The sequence below is a fragment of the Amblyomma americanum genome, chromosome 7 (genome assembly GCF_052857255.1).
Source record: "Amblyomma americanum isolate KBUSLIRL-KWMA chromosome 7, ASM5285725v1, whole genome shotgun sequence".
In the NCBI taxonomy this organism is placed as follows: domain Eukaryota; kingdom Metazoa; phylum Arthropoda; class Arachnida; order Ixodida; family Ixodidae; genus Amblyomma; species Amblyomma americanum.
In genome coordinates this window covers 107,591,969-107,614,344 of record NC_135503.1, presented here as the reverse complement: position 1 = coordinate 107,614,344, position 22,376 = coordinate 107,591,969, and the positions used below count along the sequence as shown (strand labels likewise).

The 22,376-nt window shown below is 49.1% G+C and overlaps 1 protein-coding gene across 4 annotated transcripts in view; it reads left to right on the top strand.

The window, feature by feature from the left end:
• The window catches only part of LOC144099460 (uncharacterized), a 181,784-nt gene that overhangs the window by 145,308 nt on the left and 14,100 nt on the right, over window positions 1-22,376 (top strand). For all 4 annotated transcript variants that reach the window (XM_077632770.1, XM_077632773.1, XM_077632772.1 and 1 more), the window contains one exon: window positions 2,451-2,682. In XM_077632770.1, coding sequence (XP_077488896.1) covers window positions 2,451-2,682 — 232 coding nt within the window. The remainder of the gene's footprint in view (window positions 1-2,450; window positions 2,683-22,376) is intronic.

Genomic DNA, 22,376 nt, shown 5'->3' with positions numbered 1-22,376 from the left:
CAGTCACACTGATTGCCTGTGAATCGCCCACGATTCTGAGTGTATAAACTGGAACGTATTAACAAGGTTTTACTGTGCTTTGAAAGCATTTTAGGGGCACTTAATTTGTACTGCAGCTTTGCTTAATTCAAACTTTTTGTCTCACTGCAACGGTTTCGGCATGTAAACGAGTGGCGGCCGAGGTATCCTCTATCAAGCCTGCCTTCTCCTTACCCATTGATTATTGTTTAAAATGTGCCAAAATTTTCTTGACCATTGATTTCTGCTTCCTTTGAAGTGTTGGGCTTTAAAAAGGTGAACTATGAATTTTAGATGCACATTGAACTGTGTTCTATAATTTGTTATGAATGCAAGGCATGGTACCGCCCATTCTACACTGCAGATGCAGACTGTAATTTCAGAGTGAGTCCCTAATTGAAGTTGTACTCCTTTGACATAGTTTACTGATCAAGTTGAAGTAAAAGTGGAAGTTTTTAGAGCAGCCCATATGCTGTAGAAACCTATGAAGAATACAGGAAAGACTACCACCAGGCTGGAATCAAACACAATAACTGCCTGTGAACATTACACAGTAGAATCTTGATGATACGAATTTGTAAAATTCTCTGGGCTGAGTGCATTGTGTGCAATGTGAAGATGTTACGAATGCATATGAGCCATGACTGCACCCTCTGGCACAAACGCCTCCTGCACATTGCCACCGCTACAATCGCTAGTCATGCGGTACACACCACAGGCAGTGAGCAGTGGCCCGCACATCGAAGACTGTGAAATCACTAGTCGCGTCATATGCACAGGAAGCAGCGAGCGGCGGTGTGCGGCACAGATGTCGCCAATGTCGTGATCGCCAGTCACGTTATACGCACCACGAGTAGTCAGCAGTGGTTGCTTGGCCATATATAATCCTGTCAGGTGTAAACAATCTGCCAGAATGCAGTTCCCATGCTTCCGCATGCAGATTTAGTTCGTTTTGGATGAAATGAAATTTCGGATGATACGAATTTTTTCACGATTCCATGAGATCTGTATCGTCAAGATTCCACTGTGTAGTCTTTTGCTTTTCTTTTTCCATCTCTGAGGAAGCACTAACCAGTGTAATTCATGTTTTATGGTGGTGGGCGATTGCCTTAGCTGCCTGCGTGCCATTCAACCCCGTGGAACTAGTAATGGTTACATGCTTACAACATATATTTATGAAACGAATAATGCGTGTGTTTATTCGTGTTTGAAATAAGCCCAGTAGTACCTCTTCTGCTGTAGTTTAAACCAGGGAAAAAGCTTGGCCTTGACCCAGTTCATTGCTTGACCAGGTTTAGGTTCGCTTTTTGCAGTGGCAGCAGTTAAGGGCACTTTTCCTGGTTCTGTGGCATCAGTGTCAGCATATCTCGCTCGCACATTCATGTCATACATGATGTCAATGTAGCACAACATGGCAACGCGCTACGGTAAGCAGTCCCAACAAAGTGACATCATGTGCATCTGCCAGAGAAGACAATAATTAGGCAATAATAATAGCACCTTTTTAATTTAAAGTGACTAGTAGAATAATTTCGAAGCGAATATTCAGAACTTTTGGCACACAAGGCTGGTACATGAAAAAAGAGTGCATCGAAGCTGTGTCGAACACATTGAAGCTGCGTAGATGTTTTGCAAAAATGGCCATCCAAAAACAAGAGACTCAACCTAAACATGGAGCTAACCTATTTGCGGGTTCTGAGGTAGGTTCAGCTGAAATGCAGGTGTTATGCATCTCGTGCCAGTGCCTGTTTCGGCTATTATATGTGGAGCTTCATGTTTCAAAGCATTTGTCAATTTGCACACAAACCTGTGTAGCTAACGAAAATTCTATCTGCATGCCATATATCCAGCCCGCTTGCACTGGTGTTCCCTTTTCCAGATGACCGGTAGGGAAAACGAAAGCAAACTTTCAGTTCTAGTAACCTTCAGATCATGCGTCATGCCAGGATCTGAAACTATGGGACTATTGAGAGTTGGATTTGTCGCATAGTCATTAGGAAATTCGCGAATGGAAGGCATGGAATCTGCACCATTTCATCTGCTTTAATCAGCACCTAATGTAACTTCTGGTCTTCGTTGTTCTTGTGTCATTACGTGGCTGTTGCTTTTGCTGTCCCTGCCATCTCGCGGGATGCTCATTGAACTGAAACTACACGAGGCTAGCGTACCAGAAACATAATACACTTTGGACAAATACTTTGAGATTTTTAACATCAAACATTCAGATCGAATCGAATAATCAATACTTTACTATTCGACCAGATATTTGAAATACTCATATATTCGCAGAAGCCTGAAAATAAGAATGAATAAATAATATGTTCACCACCGCTGCTAACAGCAGTAGCGGATCTCACATTACACAGTGGAAATCGTCCCGTGATTTTTTTTTTTTTTCTGCCCTGACTCGTGCATTGGTATGTGCACCTCAGAGACCCCGCCCTCACCGGAGAGGAGTCACGGCATGCTCGTTGCCCACGTTGTCCAAGGCGTCGCGGGGCCCTGGCACTGAGGCCAGCTGCAGCCCGGGCACACCACTGGACAATACTATGATACACTTCAGCTGCCGCAGAATCCGCGTGGGCTCCTACACTGTGGCGTCCGACAACCACTGGGTCACTGCCTCAAGCCAGGGCTTCGAGTTCTCCATCCCACCGGCCCAAGGTGGGTGCCAGATTCAATCATTGCTCTTGATTGTGGCCCTCTCATAAGCTGGGAGTTAAAGTCACTATCGATGATGAGCCATTGCTGTAACTGTCACACAGCAGAGTGATTCTTGCAGCAGAAGTGGCGGCAGCCATCTCCTTGTTGATAGTTTCGTTCTAGCTCCAATGTTTACAGTTTGCTGCTGGAGCACCACCGATGGTATACATGAGTAAGAGGGAGAGTAACACCAACTAAGGTTAGCGAGCGAGGGGAGGGAACGGGTGAGGAGAAGCACCATGAAAGCAAATATTAGGGAGAGGGCAAGTGGTGCACTTGCCATGTCACTGCTGCTACTCGTCAGGCAGTGGGGTAGGTAACAGCACTGAGGAAGATACGGGTGGTGGGAAGACGCATGCCGCAGGTGTAACAGCACGAAGCAGAATGAGCACCACGTCAGCAAATGCAACAGATATCTCTGAGCTTAGCACATTACGCAGCAGCGCTAAACATTGACAATTATTTTTGCTTTGTATCTTTTCTATGCTCCCTTTGCAATACATTAACTCTTCACTGATATGTTTTTAAGAAAGTTGTGTAAAAAACTTATCCGGGAGAAAGTACGATCCAAACAGCCTAATTTTGAAAAATATATCTGTTGAATGAGGTACAAAGACATTTATTGATGATTTCACTTCATAAAAATGTCGATTAACGTTTCTTGGCACAAGTTCTGAACAGATCCTTTCTAGTGCTCACAGAATTCAGTCCCCGTTTGCACTGTTTTAAGCACGGATGACTTTGCAGCGCATCGGGTCTGTCGACGGTAATGACAAAAGTAACCAAAATCCCTTCCTCGTAATTTTCGAATGCTTCTTTCCTTTGCACCGAAGTGATGCGGAAAAGCCACCATGGCGTCTAACTGCTTTAAACTGCATTCCTTAGACCCAGCCCACTCGTAATATAAGTGCATCGCCCGCTTGCCCTTATGCACCGCGAAGAACCTCAGCTTTTCTTTTATTTATGTCGCACCCTGCAGAAACAGCCGTCTCGAATGCTAGTGTGCAGTTTCTTTTTGAAGCGAATAGCTTCACTAGGCTCGTCAACACCGTGCTTCGCGTGAGCCACACTACAGATTTGCCACAGCTGCGCATGCGTGAAACCGAGTAATGTCACGTGGAGCGCAGGTGGCCGCTGCTGCCGCAACCATGGTCGCCACCGCGTGCTGCCTCCGTCGTCTGACCTTTCGCCATGGAAGGAGGAGAAGACCCAGAAGTGGTTGCGTGGGAGTTGGCTCAAAAGCAGCGAAGATATGGAAAGTGCAAGGCTAGACAAGCGGCTGAAACGCCAGAATCATGAGAGGCACGCCTTGTTAAATGCTTTTCGTTTCGAGATATCCAGGCTTAACACTTTAGCTAAGCCTCAGCCCAACTTTTTTTGTTGTTGTTAATGGTGGTGGTGATGCTTCGCCTCTTTGCACATGAACACTGCAGAGAATCTATCTGAGCAGGTAACTGCTGCTGCATTCCAGCTTTTCATGTCACGTGCCCCCACGCTCAGCCCTCTTATGTTTGCACATGTGCAGTTGGTCAGTAAACATATTTTATGACCACAGTTTGTCGAAATTTTAAATGTATTAACTGGGAAATCGTGTTATCTGTGAATGTACTAAGTAGGGGTGTGCGAACCCAATGGGCACTGGAACTCTCTTGGACATCCCTTGGACGTCCTAAACATCCACAGGTCGTCCAACAAAGTTTCAATGCCGATTGGGAATATTGAAATTTTCGAATACCAATACGAAGAAAAAATGCCTTCGAATATTGAATCAAATATCTGTTGAGTACAAAAAAAATTTCAGAAAATAATAAACATTTGCTGTTGCCCTTATATTTTTTTTTCAAAATAGTGTATTGTCTTTGCAACTAAAATAAACAAAACTAGGCTGCCTCAGTACTGTATAAAAAGCATGACATGCACAGAAATGTATACTACTTGATTAGACAGCACAACAGTATCAAAACTGTAATGAGGACATGAAAAACAACATCCATAAAATGACAAGACTGGCAACAAAAAATTACATGATGACTAGTAAAACCTCATTCATTTGGAGTTGAAGGGACTGGAAGAAATGCCCGTTTCATCCGAAGGCCTCGGTTTATAAAATTACACGTGCCCCCCCTTCGAAAAAAAAAAAAGCCTGCCGTAAATGCATAGGTGCAGTAGGGTCTTATGAGGCGGCTCCATCGCGCTAACATCTGTAAGCCCGCGACGAGCCGCTTGTTTTGGAGTACTGGAAGAACAACACAAATGGAAGCGAGGGGCTGGGGAGCACACACTGGCATCGGAACGGCGAGGAAAGGAAAGGAAAGGCAAAAAGAAGTAACCTGCGACGCGCCAATTAGCGTCCGAAAGCCACGCGGTGCTGGGAATGTGCGGCTAGACACGTGCAGTTGCCGCGGAATAGCGGCGAAGCTCAGAAACCAAAAGTACAGAGCCAAGCTATCTTTTTGACGTAGCGACGGGCCTTCCGATCGTTGTCACGCCTGCCGTTTAGCCCACTAAAGAGGTGCACGGGTTACAATGTACCGTGCAATAAGTGAGATTTTTACAGGATTGCTTGCCCTATTGTGACAACTCTCGCACCCCTTCAGGAGGCTCCCGCAACATTCCACAAGTAGGCTTTCCCGCATAGCCTAGCTTACAAAAGAGGATGGCGGAGGTCACGCTCGGAGAGTTATGAAGGCGACAGGACGCATTCTTCGGATGTGGGCACTAATTATGTAACGCATTACGGAAGGATAAAAAAAAGCGCGATTTCACGTTGCGACTGTTCGAAGCAGGCCGTCGGCCATCTTGTTCGCAGCATGTGTGATATATGGAAAAGCCCTTGTGGAATTTCTCACGAGGTCAAGCCTAGGAATGCGATCGGTTCGCTTGATAAATGACTGATAAGGAAGGGAATAGTGCCTCTGCATTGTTTTCCTGGAACTGTTAACTCGATCATCGGCTAATTTGCCCAGATATTGTGGTCTTGCCATGGTCGAATTTATGAAAGTCTGCGTAGTATACGATCGCCATGGTGAGTATTCGGGAATTTTCAAATATTCAGAAATTCTCGAATATCAATTTCTCAAAGATGAATATGCATTGAATATCAAACATAATTGGTTCGTATTCGAATTTTCGAATATTCTCATACCTCTAGACTATTAACCGAAACAACTATAGTGTAACTCAGCGGCACATTTTTAGTGTCCGCGATTTTGAGTGTACGAACCGGGACATCGCATATGAACCGGAGACATATCAGCAAAGTTTTTCTATATGTTTCACTCACTGTTTCATCGCATCAGAGTGGTGAACAGTTGGTGGCAAGATCTTTTCGCAAACAGTGCAACAATGGGACGTCTAATCAGCAGGGTGTCATTATGTCTTCAGCTGCCACGGTGGCTCAGTGGTTATGGCGCTCGGCTGCTGACCCGAAAGACGCGGGTTCGATCCCGGCCGCGGTGGTCGAATTTCTATGGAGGCGAAATTTTAGAGGCCCGTGTGCTGTGCGACGTCAGTGCACGTTAAAGAACCCCAGGTGGTCGAAATTTCCGGAGCCCTCCACTACGGCGAATCTCATAGCCGGAGTCGTTTTGGGACGTTAAACCCCCATAAACCGTAAACCGTCATTATGTGTTCATCCATTTGGTGATTTTTTTTCAGTGACTTGGTGATTGTTTTCTGGAGAATAAAACTCGCAGGCAGCATTCCTGAAGGTAATCCATCAGTCTAGTAGCTTTTCGATTCGTTTGCTGATTCACTTTGGAATGACAGCTTTCTATCAGAGCAAGAATGACAGCAACTTGACATGTGAAAAAAGCCATTTTGATCCTACTACCACTCTGTTTTCGTGAGAGCGCCTCTGCTGCTTTAACAGTAGCTACAGCATCCAACAGTAGTCGCAGAGGCAAACAAGTTTTGAGTGCCCAGAACCATATTAAACCTTGGTGAGATGTTATTAAGAGAAGATGCGGAAAAAACATATCCGAGAACATGCAGGTATGATCTCAACCACCCAATTTTGAAAAATGTAATTAATCTTGATTAGCATTCCTGGGCACAAGACCTGATGCTCACAGAATTTAGTCCACATTTCTATTGTTCTTGACAGGGAAGAAACTTAGCAACACATACAAAATTAACTCTTTTCTTCGTTTACGAAGGCTTCGCCCCCTTGTACGGTTGCACTGCAGAGAAGCCGGTGCGCGGCTTATTGTCGCAGTGTTCTTGCTTCGCATTCCAGAGTCTTGATGCTACGCAAAATGCTTGAGGCAAGCAATGCTGTCTCATCACCTTCGGAAACATGTTCAGCTAGAACCACCTCGGTGCACTGCAACAGGGGAATGTCTTGAGACAGCGTGGGATAGCTGTCCCCAGACAGTTCAGTTGTGCCATGACCAAGTAAGTGGCTTCAAGACTTGCAATGCTGCATTCATAAGCTTGCACTCAATTGCGTTCAAGTTTGGAACTGCGTCAGATTCTGAAAGTTCTACTGTGATGACCGTACGGAGCTTCACGAGCCTGGCCATCATGCCATGATCACTGTTCCATCGCATCGGGACATCTTGTATAACCTCGAGAGTGTCCAGCTGCGTGTTTCTCTGAATGCTGAAGCCGTCCTCGGGCCTTGGCACTTCGTTTGTATCTAGCCACAATCACTCTGGCCTTAGCATAGAAAAACCCTGACACTTCTCTGTTGGCATCACTGACACACAACTGAAGAGTGTGTCCAAAACACTGCGCACCACTCCAGGACAACCGCGCAACTGCTGAAGTAAAGTTCCTTCCATTATTTGTAATGACAAAGATCGGCACAGTACTGTGGGCTGGAAGTTCCCACTCCTCAATGACACCTACGATAAATAGCTCCAGGTTTTCTCCAGTGTGAGAGTTTGTCATCTCTGTGCAAGTCAATGCATGCACGTGTTGCACGAACTCCCTGTGCATGACATGACAAGTTACACAAACGTAGCTGTCATTTGCCCGCGATGCCCAACCATCAGTTGTGGTTGAGAGCGACTCCACTCCACTTGCAAAAATGTCCCCAAGCTTCTCTTTCACCTTCTCTTTGCTTGATGCATAGAGGTCAAGAATAATGGCTCTTCAGAATGTTGTCTGAGACGGCATGGCTTAATCCGGCATAGCGAACTTCATCATGTCGAGGAAACACAGTTCTTCGACAATGTTGTATGGGTGCATACCATGAGCTACGAAGTGAGGTATCATTTTTGTTATCTGTTTGGCTTTTCTGGCCGGCGCCTTCATTTTCAGCTTGAAACTGTCGGCTATGGATGGCTGTTAAGCACCTGCTTTGCTTGCCCCGTTGAGCTTGGATGGCCTTTCACGTGCATCCCGCTTCTCTTGGTAGTCCTTGTGCAAGTCCAGGTGTCTCTTTAAATGCTTTGATAGGGTTGTTGTCGTACCTGTTGATGTCTTCAGGACTGCCTTGCATTTAAAACATCGAGCTATGGTTCCTGGTGGAATCTTTATAAAAAAGTTCCATACAAATCGGATTGCTGGCTTCATACATGTCCTCCATGGTGCTCTCTGGAGTGGTCCAAGGCGGCTCGGTCTAATCAAATGCCGCCGCACCAGAGATAGAGTCGCCCACTAAATGCAATCGACCGCGCTGCCACCGAGATGCGTTTTTGTACGCCTTTGTTCTGAGCTTTCCTGACTTGGTTTGAATTGGATTGGATTGGATGGGAAAATATTGTCGTGTGTGTTATTATTATTCCCTCAATTTGCACTTAATGTCATCTTCAACCAGCAGGGTGCCGATCGACAGTGAAGAGGTAGAAGCTCGGCAGAACTCGCTCGTGAGCCTGGCTGCGACTGCTTGGCCTGTCTCTAGTGCCTGCTACTGTGGTCCCGGTTCCCCATCGTGCCTTCGACCCGCGTCGTCTGAATGACCCGTGACATTCTGGTGGAGGTGCCATCTTACGCGACGTCATCCCCTACCTCCCGCTTCGCAGAGTCCCATTTCCAGCCTGGGCCGCCGCCCCTCTGCTGAGGAGGACGAGATCCGTGCCAGCCGGCGACTTCAAAGACTCAGCCCCGAATTCGGCCTCTTGCCGCATATTACCACAAGGTCCGTGCCAGCACTGCACATGGCTCGATCCACCGTGAGCCAAGGCCAGCAGACCGATTCTTCGCCCAAACCTGCTGTGGTTTACCTCCCCGTCGCTCCTCGTTCCGCTGTCCCATTCCGTGGCGAAGCCTCTGAAGACATCGACGATTGGCTTCAACACTATAAGCGCGTGGCCCGCCACAATGGCTGGACTGCGGAACATTGCCTGCAGAGCTTATATTTCTATCTTGAGGGCACTGCCCGTCACTCGTACAAGAACCATGAGCACACCCTTACATCGTGGGATACCTGCAAGACTCAGCTGCGAAACACTTTCGCAAACCAGCATCGCCGGCAATTCGCAGAGGACCTCCCGCAAACCAGGTTCCAAGGCTCCGATGAAACCAGTTTCGTGGAAGATGTGTTGCGGATTAGTGCCTGAGCAGACCCCCAAGCCACCGAGGAAAAGAAGGTGCGCTTTCTTATGCAAGGCGTCAAGTCCGACATTTTCGGCGGCCTCGTTCGAGATCCTCTCACAACTGTGGCCGAGTTTACCTCCGAAGCGCGACTAACATCGAGCATGCCCTGGCAGCCAGAGCCGATCATAATCGTCAGCTTGCCGGAGTTCCCAATACTTCCATCCTTTTCGTTGACCACCTGGTGGCTTACCCTATCGATGCCATGCACCTACATGAGGTCGTCCACGAAGTTGTCAGGGAGGAACTTCGGAAGTATCCTCCACCCACCAATTGCACATCTTCGTCCCCCCTCACAGAGGTCATCCAAGAAGAAGTGCAACGTTCTCTTTATCCTCGCTGTCCTGTCAACCCTCCTCCTGAACAGCCTGCCGTGACGTACGCCTCCGTCGTCCATCGCTCGCCGCCGCCAATGGTCGGCCGCCTGTCCCCTGCTCCACAGTCACTATCGTCTCCTGCGTCTGCCGACACCCCTCGTTTCCAACAGCGTGGACCAAGCAAAGCCGACGCGTGGAGTACTGCCAATGACCATCCGCTATGTTTCCACTGCGGGGAGGCTGGTCATTTCTATTGCCGCTGCCCTTATCGGGAGCTCGGTCTTTGCGGATTCTTGCGAGATGCGCCCCGCCCAAAGTACGGCGAGCAGCCTCGTAAAATTGAGGAATTTTTGCGCCATTCCCCACCACCTGAGCAGCCTTCTCGTCGTGCATTTCGCTCGCCACCGCTGCGATGGCTGGATTCCCCTCTTCGCGACCGCCGCGGAAGCCTTTCTCGTCGTCGGGAAAACTAAGCCCGGCGACGCCTGGAGGTAGCATTGCCGACCACGAATCTGTAAAAGAGCCTCCACGTACGACGTCCCGCTCCCCCTCACCTACCGATGACGGCGTATCCACCGATGCTTTCACCGCTTCTGCTTGCCCAGTGTACAATAATCTTCGCGTACTTATCGACGGCCACGCCACGACGGCCCTCACTGACACCGGCGCCGACTACTTCGTTGTGAGTGGGGAGCTGTCCCACCGCCGTCACAAGGTACTCACGCAGTGGGATGGCCCACAGATCCGAACCGCCGCAGGCCACCTCGTCACCCCAGTCGGCCGCTGCACTTCTCGTGTAGAGATTAACGTTCTCACGTGCCTCGTTACCTTTGTCGTCTTGCAGCGCTGCTCGAGAGATATTATTCTCGGTATGGATTTTCTGAGCGAGTTCGGCGCTGTTATTGACTTTGCCGACTGCCGCCTCACCCTTCGTCGACGTTCCCTTAACCCGCCGAGCTCCGAGCCGCGCATCTTAGTGGACCACGTCACTTTGCCGCCTGACTCGAGTATGTTTCTGCTGGTCGAGTCCGCACCGGTTGCCTCTGGCGAAGTTCTTCTTGAAGACAGTGTGCAGATACTTCTTGACAGGGGTGTTGGTGTTGCTAGAGGTGTCACACGGCTTCACTCTGGCTGCACCCAAGTCCTCGTCACCAATTTTTGCGGCGTTCCGCAGCACCTCACCAAGGGCACAGTAATCAGCCTCATCGAGAGCCTCAGCGCCCCTGTCGATGCTGAGACCCTCTCTACGGCTCCTTCTTGTCCGCCTCCTCCCCAATCCTCGGTGCCTCCTTTAGGTGTGAGCATTGCCCCGCAACTCTCTGCTCAGGAGATAGAGGAGCTCCTCGCTCTGCTCGGTGAGTTCCATGAATGCTTTTCTACATCAGCCGGGGTTCGCCAGACGGCAATAGCAAAACACAGAATAATTACCAAGGACGATGTCCATCCTGTTCGTCAGTCACCTTATCGGGTTTCCTTAAAAAAACATGAAACCATACAACATCGAGTGCGCGAAATGTTGGCCGATGACATTACCCAACCATCTCACAGCCCTTGGGCTGCTGCGGTGGTGCTGGTGAAGAAAAAAGACGGCACCCTTCGCTTTTGTGTTGACTACCGGCGCCTCAACAGAGTCACGAAGGACGTATATCCACTTCCGCGCATCGATGACGCGCTTGACCGCCTGTGCTATGCCCATTACTTTTCATCCATCGACCTTAAAAGTGGGTATTGGCAGATAGAAGTCGTTGAGCGCGACAGAGAAAAGACGGCTTTCATCACCCTGGATGGACTGTATGAGTTCAAGGTGATGCCCTTCGGACTCTGTACTGCTCCAGCAACCTTCCAGCGCGTTATGGACACCGTGCTCACCGGCCTCAAATGGCAAACATGCATTGTCTACCTTGATGATGTGGTCATTTTTTCCAGCATGTTTCAAGAACATCTTGTTCGCTTAGGAGCAGTCCTGCAGGCTATCAGAAATGCCGGCCTCACCCTCAAGCCTACGAAGTGCCAGTTTGCCTATGACGAACTGAAATTTCTGGGTCATGTCGTCAGTCATGAGGGCATCCGTCCTGATCCCAATAAAACAGTTGCCGTCACTTCCTTCCTGACACCATTGGACAAGAATGTCGAGCGGAGGTTCTTGGGCCTCTGCGTTTACTACAGACGCTTTGTTCCTAACTTTTCGGATATCGCCGCGCTGCTTACCAGCCTCACGAAGTAGTCCGTCCCATTCCAGTGGTCTAGTGAAAAGCAGCTTGCATTTGACCATCTAAAACGACACCTGCAGGCTTCGCCTGTCCTAGGCCATTTTGATCAGGACGCCACGACAGAGGTACACACTGACGCTAGTAGCACGGGCCTCGGGGCCATCTTGATCCAGCACCAGAACGGCATCGAACGTGTCATCGCATACGCCAGTCGTGTTTTGTCGAAGGCAGAAACCAATTACTCGACCACCGAAAAAGAATGCCTCGCAGTAATTTGGGCGCAGTAATTTGAGTTCAGGCCCTATATGTATGGACGCCCATTCCAGGTGGTAACAGGCCACCACTCTCTGTGCTGGCTGACCAATCTAAGGGACCCTGCAGGCCGACTTGCGTGGTGGGCCCTTCGACTGCAAGAATTCGACGCTACAATCGTCTATAAGTCTGGTCGCAGACACACTGATGCTGACTGCCTTTCCCGTGCTCCCGTTGAATCCGCGCCTGGTGATATGGACGACGACTTTGACATCTACTTAGAAGCTCTAAGCACCGACGATATGGCGGCGCGGCAGCAACTCGACCCCGACCTTCGCGACATGATCTCACATATGGAGGGTCAAGTAGGCGTAGTTCCTCGTCCTTTTGTACGCGCAGTACGTAATTTATGCTTTCGAGACAACGTATTTTATAAGAAGAACTTTGCCCTGGGCCCAAGATCATGGCTTTTAGTTGTGCCCACTGATCTACGTGATGAAATTATAGAGGCGTCTCATGATGACCCCTCCTTGGGACACTTGGGGTTCAGTCGAACGCTCGCGCGAATACGTTCCGAGTACTATTGGCCGCAACTTCACAAGACCGTCCGCCATTACACCAGGACCTGCCGCGAGTGTCCACCCGTGAAGCCTGCGGTACACCTTCACCCCATCATTCCCCCGCTCAGTACGTTCCAGCAGATCGGTGTGGACCTACTCGTACCTTTTCCAAAGTAACAATCGAGCAACCGATGGATCATTGTTGAGATGGACTACCTCACACGGCATGCCGAATCACGCGCTCTGCCCTCTTCAACGGCTTGGGATGTGGCAAAGTTTTTCGTCGAGTTCATCGTTCTTCGACAAGGTGCCCCTGAGGTCCTTATCACTGATCGTGGTGCCACATTTATGTCACAACTTATCTCACAGATACTGAGTTTAAGCCACACCGCCCACCGCAAAACTACCGCATACCACCCGCAGACAAACGAGCTGACCGAGCGCCTTAACGAGACCTTGGCTGACATGCTCTCAATGTATGTCGTCATCGAGCACCGAACCTGGGACGAAGTGTTACCGTACATAACTTTTGCGTACAACACTGCAGTTCAAGAAACCACCGGATTTTCACCATTTCGCCTGGTGCATGGCCGGGAAGTCGTTACCATGCTCGACGCTATGCTGCCCCACCAGCCAGATGTCTACGCTCATGCCGATGCTCAACTCGTCGCTCAACTTGCGGAAGACGCCCGGCAGTTGGCCAGCCTTCGCATCCAAGCCCACCAGTAAGTCGATGCTCGCCGATACAACCAAGGCCACCGTGATGTTCAGTTCAATCCTGGTAATTGAGTGTAGGTGTGGACTCCAATTCGATGCCGTGGTCTTAGCGAGAAGCTGCTGAAACGATACTTTGGCCCGTACGAAGTGATTCGCCGTATAGGCAAGTTAAATTATGAAGTGTTGCCGATCGTAACGCGGGTGTCCCGCCACCCGCCTGCCTCCGAGGTTGTTCACGTAGCTCGCCTGAAAGCGTACTGTGACCGCTCGGAGCACGTGGCCTAACTCTTCGCGCTGTACACGTTTTTCAGCCTTAATTTTTACCTCTCTGCACATCGGGACGATGCGCCTTTCGGGAAGGGAGCAGTGCCGTGTGTGTTATTATTATTCCCTCATTTTGCACTTAGCGTCATCTTCAACCAGTGGTGTGCCGATCGACGGTGAAGAGGTAGAAGCTCAGCAGAACTCGCTCGTGAGCCCGGCCGCGACCGCTTGGCCTGTCTCTGGTGCATGCTACTGTAGTCCTGGTTTCGCATCGTGCCTTCGACCCCTGTCGTCTGAACGACCCGTGACAGTATTACTGAATTCAAAACCGAAACGTCCAAAAATACCTTCTCCCCGCTGCGTGTGGCTATTCGTTCGAGCCGAATACTTGGAAATGACCGAATCACAAAGTTCAAATCGAAGTGAATATCGAATAGCGCATTATTCATTCAGCTATTTGAAACTCGAATATTTGCACAAGCCTACTCGCAACTAATCATAAAATTGAACTGCCATGGTGGGCAGTTTGCTCACAATCTGATAGGCAGCTTGTGATGACGTCACAACGTCACGTGACCAAGGTGGTCCACGTGCTAGAAGCAGGTTTCGGACAGGCAGACAAGAACTTTTCAGCGGATTGGAAGCACTAGAGCACTAAAATGGCAACTACACGAATCGCTCACTGAGACTCAGGGAGTTAGTGATTACTATTATTCAGCCCAAATGCTGAATTTTAGCTAGCCATTAGATTTTCAAGTGGCCTCAATGATGTTATATTTTAAGCTACAGCTTAATAGCCTCACTGCAGCGGAAAGCCGGCATCGCACCAGGGGAAGACATTAAAGAAATAAATAAATTTTAAAGCTGGGGGAGTGAGATACGAACCCGCGGCGGTGCTAAAAAATCAATTCCGGTGGCCGCTGCTTGAGGCCACAACACCGTTGCCACAGCTTTTTTTTAAGCATGGTATTTAATACATTGAAAATAACCTCCTGCGTAAGGGCCGAGGTGAACGCCGTTCCCCTGTCAGTTACAACGATGATGGGTGCACAGTGACGAAGCACAATATTTTGAACGAAAAAGTTCGCAATTTTATCAGCGGTACCACGAGGGAGAGCTTTAGTTTCACAGTACCGGCTGAGGTAGTCGGTCGTGACCACAATGTAGCGGTTAGCCGGCGAGGACTCTGGAAATGGACCGAGTGAGTCCATGCCGACTTGGTGGAAGGGGACTTGTGGCAGATCAATGGGGTGCAGTAGCCCGGCTGGCTTAGTTGGCGGCGTCTTGCGACGTTGGCACTCGCGGCAAGTTCTGACGAAACGCTGGACAATTGTAGCAAACCTGGGCCAGTAGTACTTTTGGCGTATCCATGCCAAAGTGCGGGAAAAACCCAGGTGACCAGAAGATAGGTGATCATGGCGCACCTGCAGGTACGACGAGCAGATAGGCAGCTTCCGTCGGGTTGCATTTTTTCTTGTACAGAACGCCATCATGCAAACAGAATGATAACAGTCCACGTGAGAAGATTCGCAGGGGCGACGCTGCGCTTCCTTCAAGATACTCAATGAGAGGCCGTAGTTCACTGTCGTCCCTTTGGTGTTGAGTGAGGATGGACATGGAGATGGCGCCGAGAAAAAAAGAATCGTCGTTGGGACCAGCTCGGTTGTCCTGACAGGCAGTCGGCATCACTGGCTTCCTACTGGACTTATAAACGATCGTGACATCAAACTCTTAAAGGCTAAGGCTCCAGCGTGCAAGCCACCCCGAGGGATCTTTGAGGTTTGCCAGCCAACAAAGCGAATGGTGATCACTGACGACAGTAAAAGGGTGGCCGTATAAATACCGGCGAAATTTGGTCACTGCCCACAGAATTACCAGGCATTCTTTTTCAGTAGTGGAATAGTTTGCCTCTGAGCGTGACACGGTGCGGCTTGCGTATGCGATGGCGGGTTCGATACCATCCTGCCACTGCACAAGGACCGCACCAAGGCCGATGTTGCTGGCGTCGGTATGCAGTTCAGTGTCGGCTGACTCATCGAAGTGACCAAGGAGACTTTGGAGACGAGTGCGGAGGTCTTCGAAGGCCTGTTGTTGGTCCTGACCCCAGAGGAACAGTTCGGCATCTTTCATGAGGCGGGTGAGGGGCTCAGCGATCTGGGAGAAGTTCGGCACAAAACGCCGATAAATGGCGCAGAGACCCAGAAAGTGGCGCACACTGTGCTTATCGGTTGGCATGGGAAAAGCAGCGACGGCAGCTGTCTTATTTGGGCCAGGCCTGACCCCCTTAGTGCTCACGATGTGGCCGAGAATCTTCAACTCCTGGAAAGCGAAGTGACACTTTTCGGGCTTGAGGGAAAGACCGGCGGAACGAATTGCTGTAAACACAACGCGAAGCCGCCTTAGGTGCTCTTCGAACGTGGCGGAGAAGATGACTACGTCATCCAGGTACACGAGGCAGGACTGCCATTTTAGATCGGCAAGCACGGTGTCCATCATCCACTTGAAGGTGGCAGGAGCCGAGCACAGGCTGAAAGGGAGCACCCGGAATTCGTACTGACCATCCGATGTAATAAAGGCGGTCTTTTCCCTGTCACATTCGTCCACCTCGATTTGCCAATAGCCACTGCTTAAATCTAGTGATGAGAAGTACGTGGCGTGGCGTAGCTGGTCCTGGGAGTCATCAATGCGTGGCAGAGGACAAACGTCTTTCTTGGTCACTTTGTTTAGATGTCTGTAATCAACACAGAACCATAGGTTTCCATCTTTCTTCGCCACTAGAACAACAGGTGATGCCCACAGGCTCATCGACAGCTGTATCACGTCGTCTTGGAGCATTTCTTGAACTTGTCGGCAAATGGCATCCCGTTGCTTTGAAGAGACCCGATAAGGTGGCTAGCATAACGGTCGCTGGTTTGCGTCAACTATAATGCGGTGCTTTGTGAGTGAAGTCTTCCTAACCTTGGAGGTTGAAGAAAAACAGTCGCGGAAAGATTTGAGGCAGCCTTTTTGATTAGATGGGAGGTTCGGGTTCATTGTCGGTTTTTATGGAAGTAGTCGGTGCCTTAACTGATGCCGGGATTTCGGACAGCGCGTGCTGTCCCATGGTTCACAACCAAAATTGGTCACCAAAAGTTCGGTTCGCCCACTTTTCAATTCAATAATTCTGTGAGCTACACAGACTTGCCAACCCAGGAGCAGTGAGATGTTGGTTTCAGCGATGCCACGAGTGCTGGGGCTGTTATCACACTTTACGGTAACAAACATGCTGGCTCTTGACGGGATCAATACATGGTCTTCATCATCAGCCTTACTACACCCACTGCAGGGCAAAGGCCTCTCCCATGTCTCTCCAATTAACCCTATCCTTTGCCAGCTGCATCCACCCTTTGCCTGCAAACTTCTTAATCTCATCCGCCCACCTAACCTTCTGCCGCCCCCTGCTCCGCTTACTTTCTCTTGGAATCCACTCCGTTACCCTTAAGGACCAGCAGTTATCTTGCCTTTGCATTACATGCCCTGCCCAACCCCATTTCTTTCTCTTGATTTCGACTAGGATGTCATTAACCCGTGTTTGTTCCCTCACCCACTCTGCCCGCTTCCAATCTCTTAACGTTACACCTATCATTTTTCTTTACATGGCTCGCTGCGTTGTCCTTAACTTAAGCTGAACTCTTTTCGTTAGCCTCCACGTTTCTGCCCCGTAGGTGAGTACCGGTAAGATTATGCTGTTGTACACTTTCCTCTTGAGGGAAATTGGTAAACTGCCACTCATGATCTGCGAGAGTTTGCCATATGCGCACCACCCCATTCTTATCCTTCTAGTTATCTCCCTCTCATGATCCGGATCAGCTGTCACTACCTGCCCTAAGTAGACGTATTCCGTCACAATTTCTAGGCTCTCGCTGCCAGTTGTGAACTGTTGTTCCCTTGCTAGGCTGTTGAGCATTACCTTGGTTTTCTGCATGTTAATTTTTAGACCCATCGATCTGCTCTGCCTGTCTAACTCATTGATCATGATTTGCAGTTCACCTCCTGAGTGACTCAGCAAGGCAATGGCATCAGCAAATCGCAGATTATTTAGGTATTCTCCATTTATTCTTATTCCCAACTGTTCCCATTTCAGGCCTCGAAATACCTCCTGTAAACATGCGGTGAACAGCATTGGCGAGATCGTGTCTCCTTGCCGGACGCCCTTCCTTATTGGAATTTTATTGCTGACTTTATGGAGGGCTATAGTAGCTGTGCAGTTGCTATATATATCTTCCAGTATTTTGACATAAGGCTCTTCTACCCCCTGATTATGCAATGCCTGTATGACTGCTGAGGTTTCCACTGAGTCGAATGCTTTCTCGTAATCAATGAAAGCTATATATAGAGTTTGGTTATATTCTGCGCATTTCTCTATCACCTGATTGATAGTGTGAATATGATCTATTTTAGAATATCCTTTACGAAAGCCTGCCTGATCATTTGGTTGATTAAAGTCTAACGTTGCCCTGACTCTATTAGCGATTACCTTAGTAAATACTTTGTAGGCAACGGATAGTAAGCTGATCGGCCTGTAATTTTTCAAGTCCTTGGCGTCTCCCTTCTTATGAATTAAGGTAATATTTGCATTCTTCCAAGCTTCTGGTACAGTTGAGGTCATAAGGCATTGCGTATACAGGGTGGCTAGTTTTTCTAGCACGATGTCTCCTCCATCCTTCAACAGATCTGCTGTTACCTGATCCTCCCCAGCTGCTTTTCCCATTTTCATTGCTTCTAAGGCTTTCTTTACTTCATCTTTCGTTACTGGCGGGATGATGCATTGCTGTGCACTGCTGTCTTTCTCATTAACGCTCTGATTACATTGGCTACTGTACAGGTCAGTGTAGAACTCTTCGGCTACGTTAACTATCTTATCCATATTGCTAATGACATTGCCCTGCTTGTCTCTTAATGCATACATCTGGTTTTTACCTATGCCTGGTTTCCTCTTCACTGTTTTTAGGCTACCTCCATTCTTTATAGCATGCTCGATTCTCTCCATATTAAACTTTCTTATGTCGGCTACCTTGCGCTTATTTATTAACTCTGATAGCTCCGTTAGTTCTATTCTATCGGTAGGGTTAGATGCCCTCATGTTTTTGCGCTTCTTAATCAGATCTTTCGTTACCTGAGATAGCTTCCCGGTATCCTTTCGAGCTGTCCTACCGCCTACTTCTACTGCGCACTCCGTAATTATTGAGGTCAGATTACCGTGCATTGAATGAACATCGTTGAGGTCAGATTATCGTGCATTGAATGAACATCAAGATCTTCTTCCTCAGTTAAAGCCGAATATCTGTTTTGCAGCACTATCCTAAACTCCTGTGCTTCCCCTCTTACGACTAACTCGTTAATGGTCTTCACTAGCTCCTTCCGTTCCTTCTTCAAGTCTAAGCTAATTCTAGACCTTACCATTCTGTGGTTGCTACAATGCACCTTTCCGAGGACGGCCACATCCTGAATGATGCCAGGTTTAGCGCATAGTATGAAGTCGATTTCATTTTTAATCTCACCATTGGGGCTCTTCCAGGTCCACTTTCTGTTTTCTCGTTTGCGGAAGAAGGTATTCATGATCCGTAAATTATTTCTATCCGCGAATTCGACTAATAACTCTCCTCTGCTATTTCTAGAGCCTATCCCATAGTCACCTACCGCGTGGTCGTCAGCCTGCTTCTTGCCCACCTTCGCATTGAAGTCGCCCATCAGTACAGTGTACTGCAATTTTACTTTATTCATTGCCGATTTTACGTCCTCATAGAAACTTTCAACGGTATGGTCATCATGGCTGGATGTGGGTGCGTAGGCCTGCACCACTTTTCAGCTTGTACCTCCTATTCAGCCTAATTACTATAGCTGCTATCCTCTCGTTAATACTGTAGAGCTCCTCTACGTTGCCAGCTATATCCTTATTAATGAGGAATCCCACACCTAGTTCTCGTCTATCCTCTAACCCGCGATAGCACAGCATGTGTCCGTCCTTTAGTACTGTATACACCTCACCTGTCCTCCTAACTTCGCTAAGCCCTATCACATCCCATTTAATTCCCGCTAGTTCCTCAAACAGCACTGCTAGGTTAGCCTCACTAGCTAAAGTTCTAGCGTTAAACGTTGCCAGGTTCAGATTCCAATGGCGGCCTGTCCGGAGCCAGAGATTCTTAGCACCCTCCGCTGCGTCACAGGTCTGACCGCCGCCGTGGTCAGTTGCTCTGCAGCCGCTGGGGACTGAGGGCCTAGGGTTAATTGGTTTGATCATAGAAGGTTGTGGCCAAGTACTACACCAGGGTGGCCAAATCCTGCTTTGGTGAGAGAGTGCGTTGTCGGTTCTGGTTACCGAGATCAGGCCGCACTCCAGGCCTGGTTATGCAATTCCATCGACACGCGGATTTTTTTTTTATTTTAAACCCGGTGGAGAATTGCGCGGCACCAGGATTTGAACCCCGTCCTCATGCACGCGAGGCGGATGTTCTACCTCTACGCCATCGCTGCGTCTTATGTCTTCACATGGTCTTCACAGACGTATAACTTAACCCGGCGTGGCTCGGTATCGTCGTCGACAGGGAGTTGGGTGGAAAACGACACGATTAGCTCTTGAAGGTTAATAACGGCACCGTACTCCTGAAGGAAATCCAAACCGAGTATGAGGTCTTTGGAGCACTCGGGTAACACAGCAAAGCAACCAGGGAAAGTAACACCGCGGATCTGGATTCGCAAAGTGCAGACACCGATCGAAGTTACCATGTGGCCACCAGCTGTCCGGATCTGTGGCCCAGACCAAGGGGTCAGAACCTTCCTCAAGGCCGTAGCTAACCGTCTGCTCATTACAGAAAAATCGGCGCCGGTATCCACGATTGTGGTAACGTTGTGGTTGTCGACGGATACCGGAATTTTGGCGGAAACCAGTCGGTCGCAGCGCGTTGTGGAGGTCATTGGGTCAGGTCGTCATCGTCGGTCGGAGCGTCGCGGCGAATCATCGAGTGGAGGCTCTTGACTCGGTCCAGTAGCGGCAGCCCTACCCCCGGAGGACGCCGTCTTCAGTTTTCCCGACGTGGGGACGTACCTCTGAACTGGCCAGAGGACGACGGGCGGCCGGGCGAAAAGAACCGCCTTGGGGATGGCGATAGGGACTGGCGTCGCTGCGAGGTCGAAGATTGCACGTTATCAGCCAAGTACTGTTCGATATCTCGTGGTCTTTCACCGTAGCGTGGTCGAGGTGTGTCAGGTGAAAACCCCTTAAACCAGTTCTGCGGTAAGGGCAGTGGCGGAGGATGTGGCCGGGCTCCCCGCAGTGGTAACAGAGCAGCCGATTGTTTGGCGTACGCAAAGCATGCGCTTTGCTCAAGGGGGGCCTGAACTCCTGCGGCACGGAGGGTACTGTTGCGATTCACTCCTGCAGATATGGCACAGGAGCGATGGGGGAAAAGGCTTTCATCGCTGGCCCAGGACTTCGTAGCGCCTCGCTGTACGTCATAACGGAAGGCGATGGGTGTGGAGCTGGGAGTGGCTGCACAACTTGCCGGATTTCTTGCAGACCACGTCCGTTACGGCAGCGACGCTGACCTGTGGAGCTTTAAAGTGAAGTTTTGCCAGTTCCTCGCGCACTAGGCTTCTTACAGGCTCCCGGAGCTCCTCGGCGGGCAGCGACGTAGACGTGTACTGTGCAGCGGCTGCTACAGTAGCCTGACATCTGTAGTGCGCACCCCATTCCTGCGGAGAGCGCTCGATACCCGTTGCCTCCTTGGTGAAGTCGGACACTGTTCTTGGCTGGTCATGGACCAGTCCAGCAAACAGCTGCTCTTTTACGCCATGCATTAAGTGGCGTACCTTCTTGGCTTCGGGCATAGCAGGGTCGGCGCGATTGAACAGTCGTGTCAGGTCCTCTATGAACATCACGACGCTCTTGTTCGGCTGCTGTGATCTCGAGCGCAGGGCGATTTCAGCTTTCTCTTTTCTTTTGCTGCTGGTAAATGTCGCTGGCAGCTCTCGACGAAAAGCCTCCCAGGTGGTAAAAAAAGCTTCGTGGTTCTCAAACCACGTCTTGGCCGAGTCCTGCAGCGCAAAGTAGACGTTGCGCAGCTTGCGCTCGTCGTTCCACTCGTTGAAACTCACCAATCGGCGGATAACTGGGCGGGAACCAGATAGATGACTTAGACAACGGAAGCAGCAGAAATAACCTAATCATTCATGGAATCAAACAGCTTAGCAAGGAGACTAGCGAGGAACTGGAAAAGGAAGTAATTGATGTGTTTTTCTGGAACAACTAGGTCTAACAGTGAATGGTGTCCAAAGATGCCACAGTGTGGGTAAAAAGGAAATAAACAAGGCACGACCAGTCATTTTGAAACTTCTCGACTTCCGTGAAAAAATGTCAATATTATGATCATGCCATTAACTCAAAATCACCAAAATCAACTCAAAATAAAAACACCAAAACGCTCAAAATCAGTAGCTTAGGACTTTTATAAATGGGCTAGGGAAACACAGAAACAGCAGTGGGAAAGCTGTGAAGAAGAGGGGAAAGAGAGCACCAAGCTTTAAAGCTAATCTATGATAAGCTAAGTGCTAATTGCATACTGTATGGTTGGGATGAAACAACAGCTCCTCGCTTTAGGCTTAGAAAGAAACAAACTGACTCCGGACTAAGACACTTGAGACCTTGAAGATACTAAATGTTTATTGCAGAAGTGTCATAAACAAGACAACTGAGTTGGAGGCCCTTCGGCTTTTGCAGGACCCTGAAATATCGGTTTTAACAGAAATTTGGCTTAGCA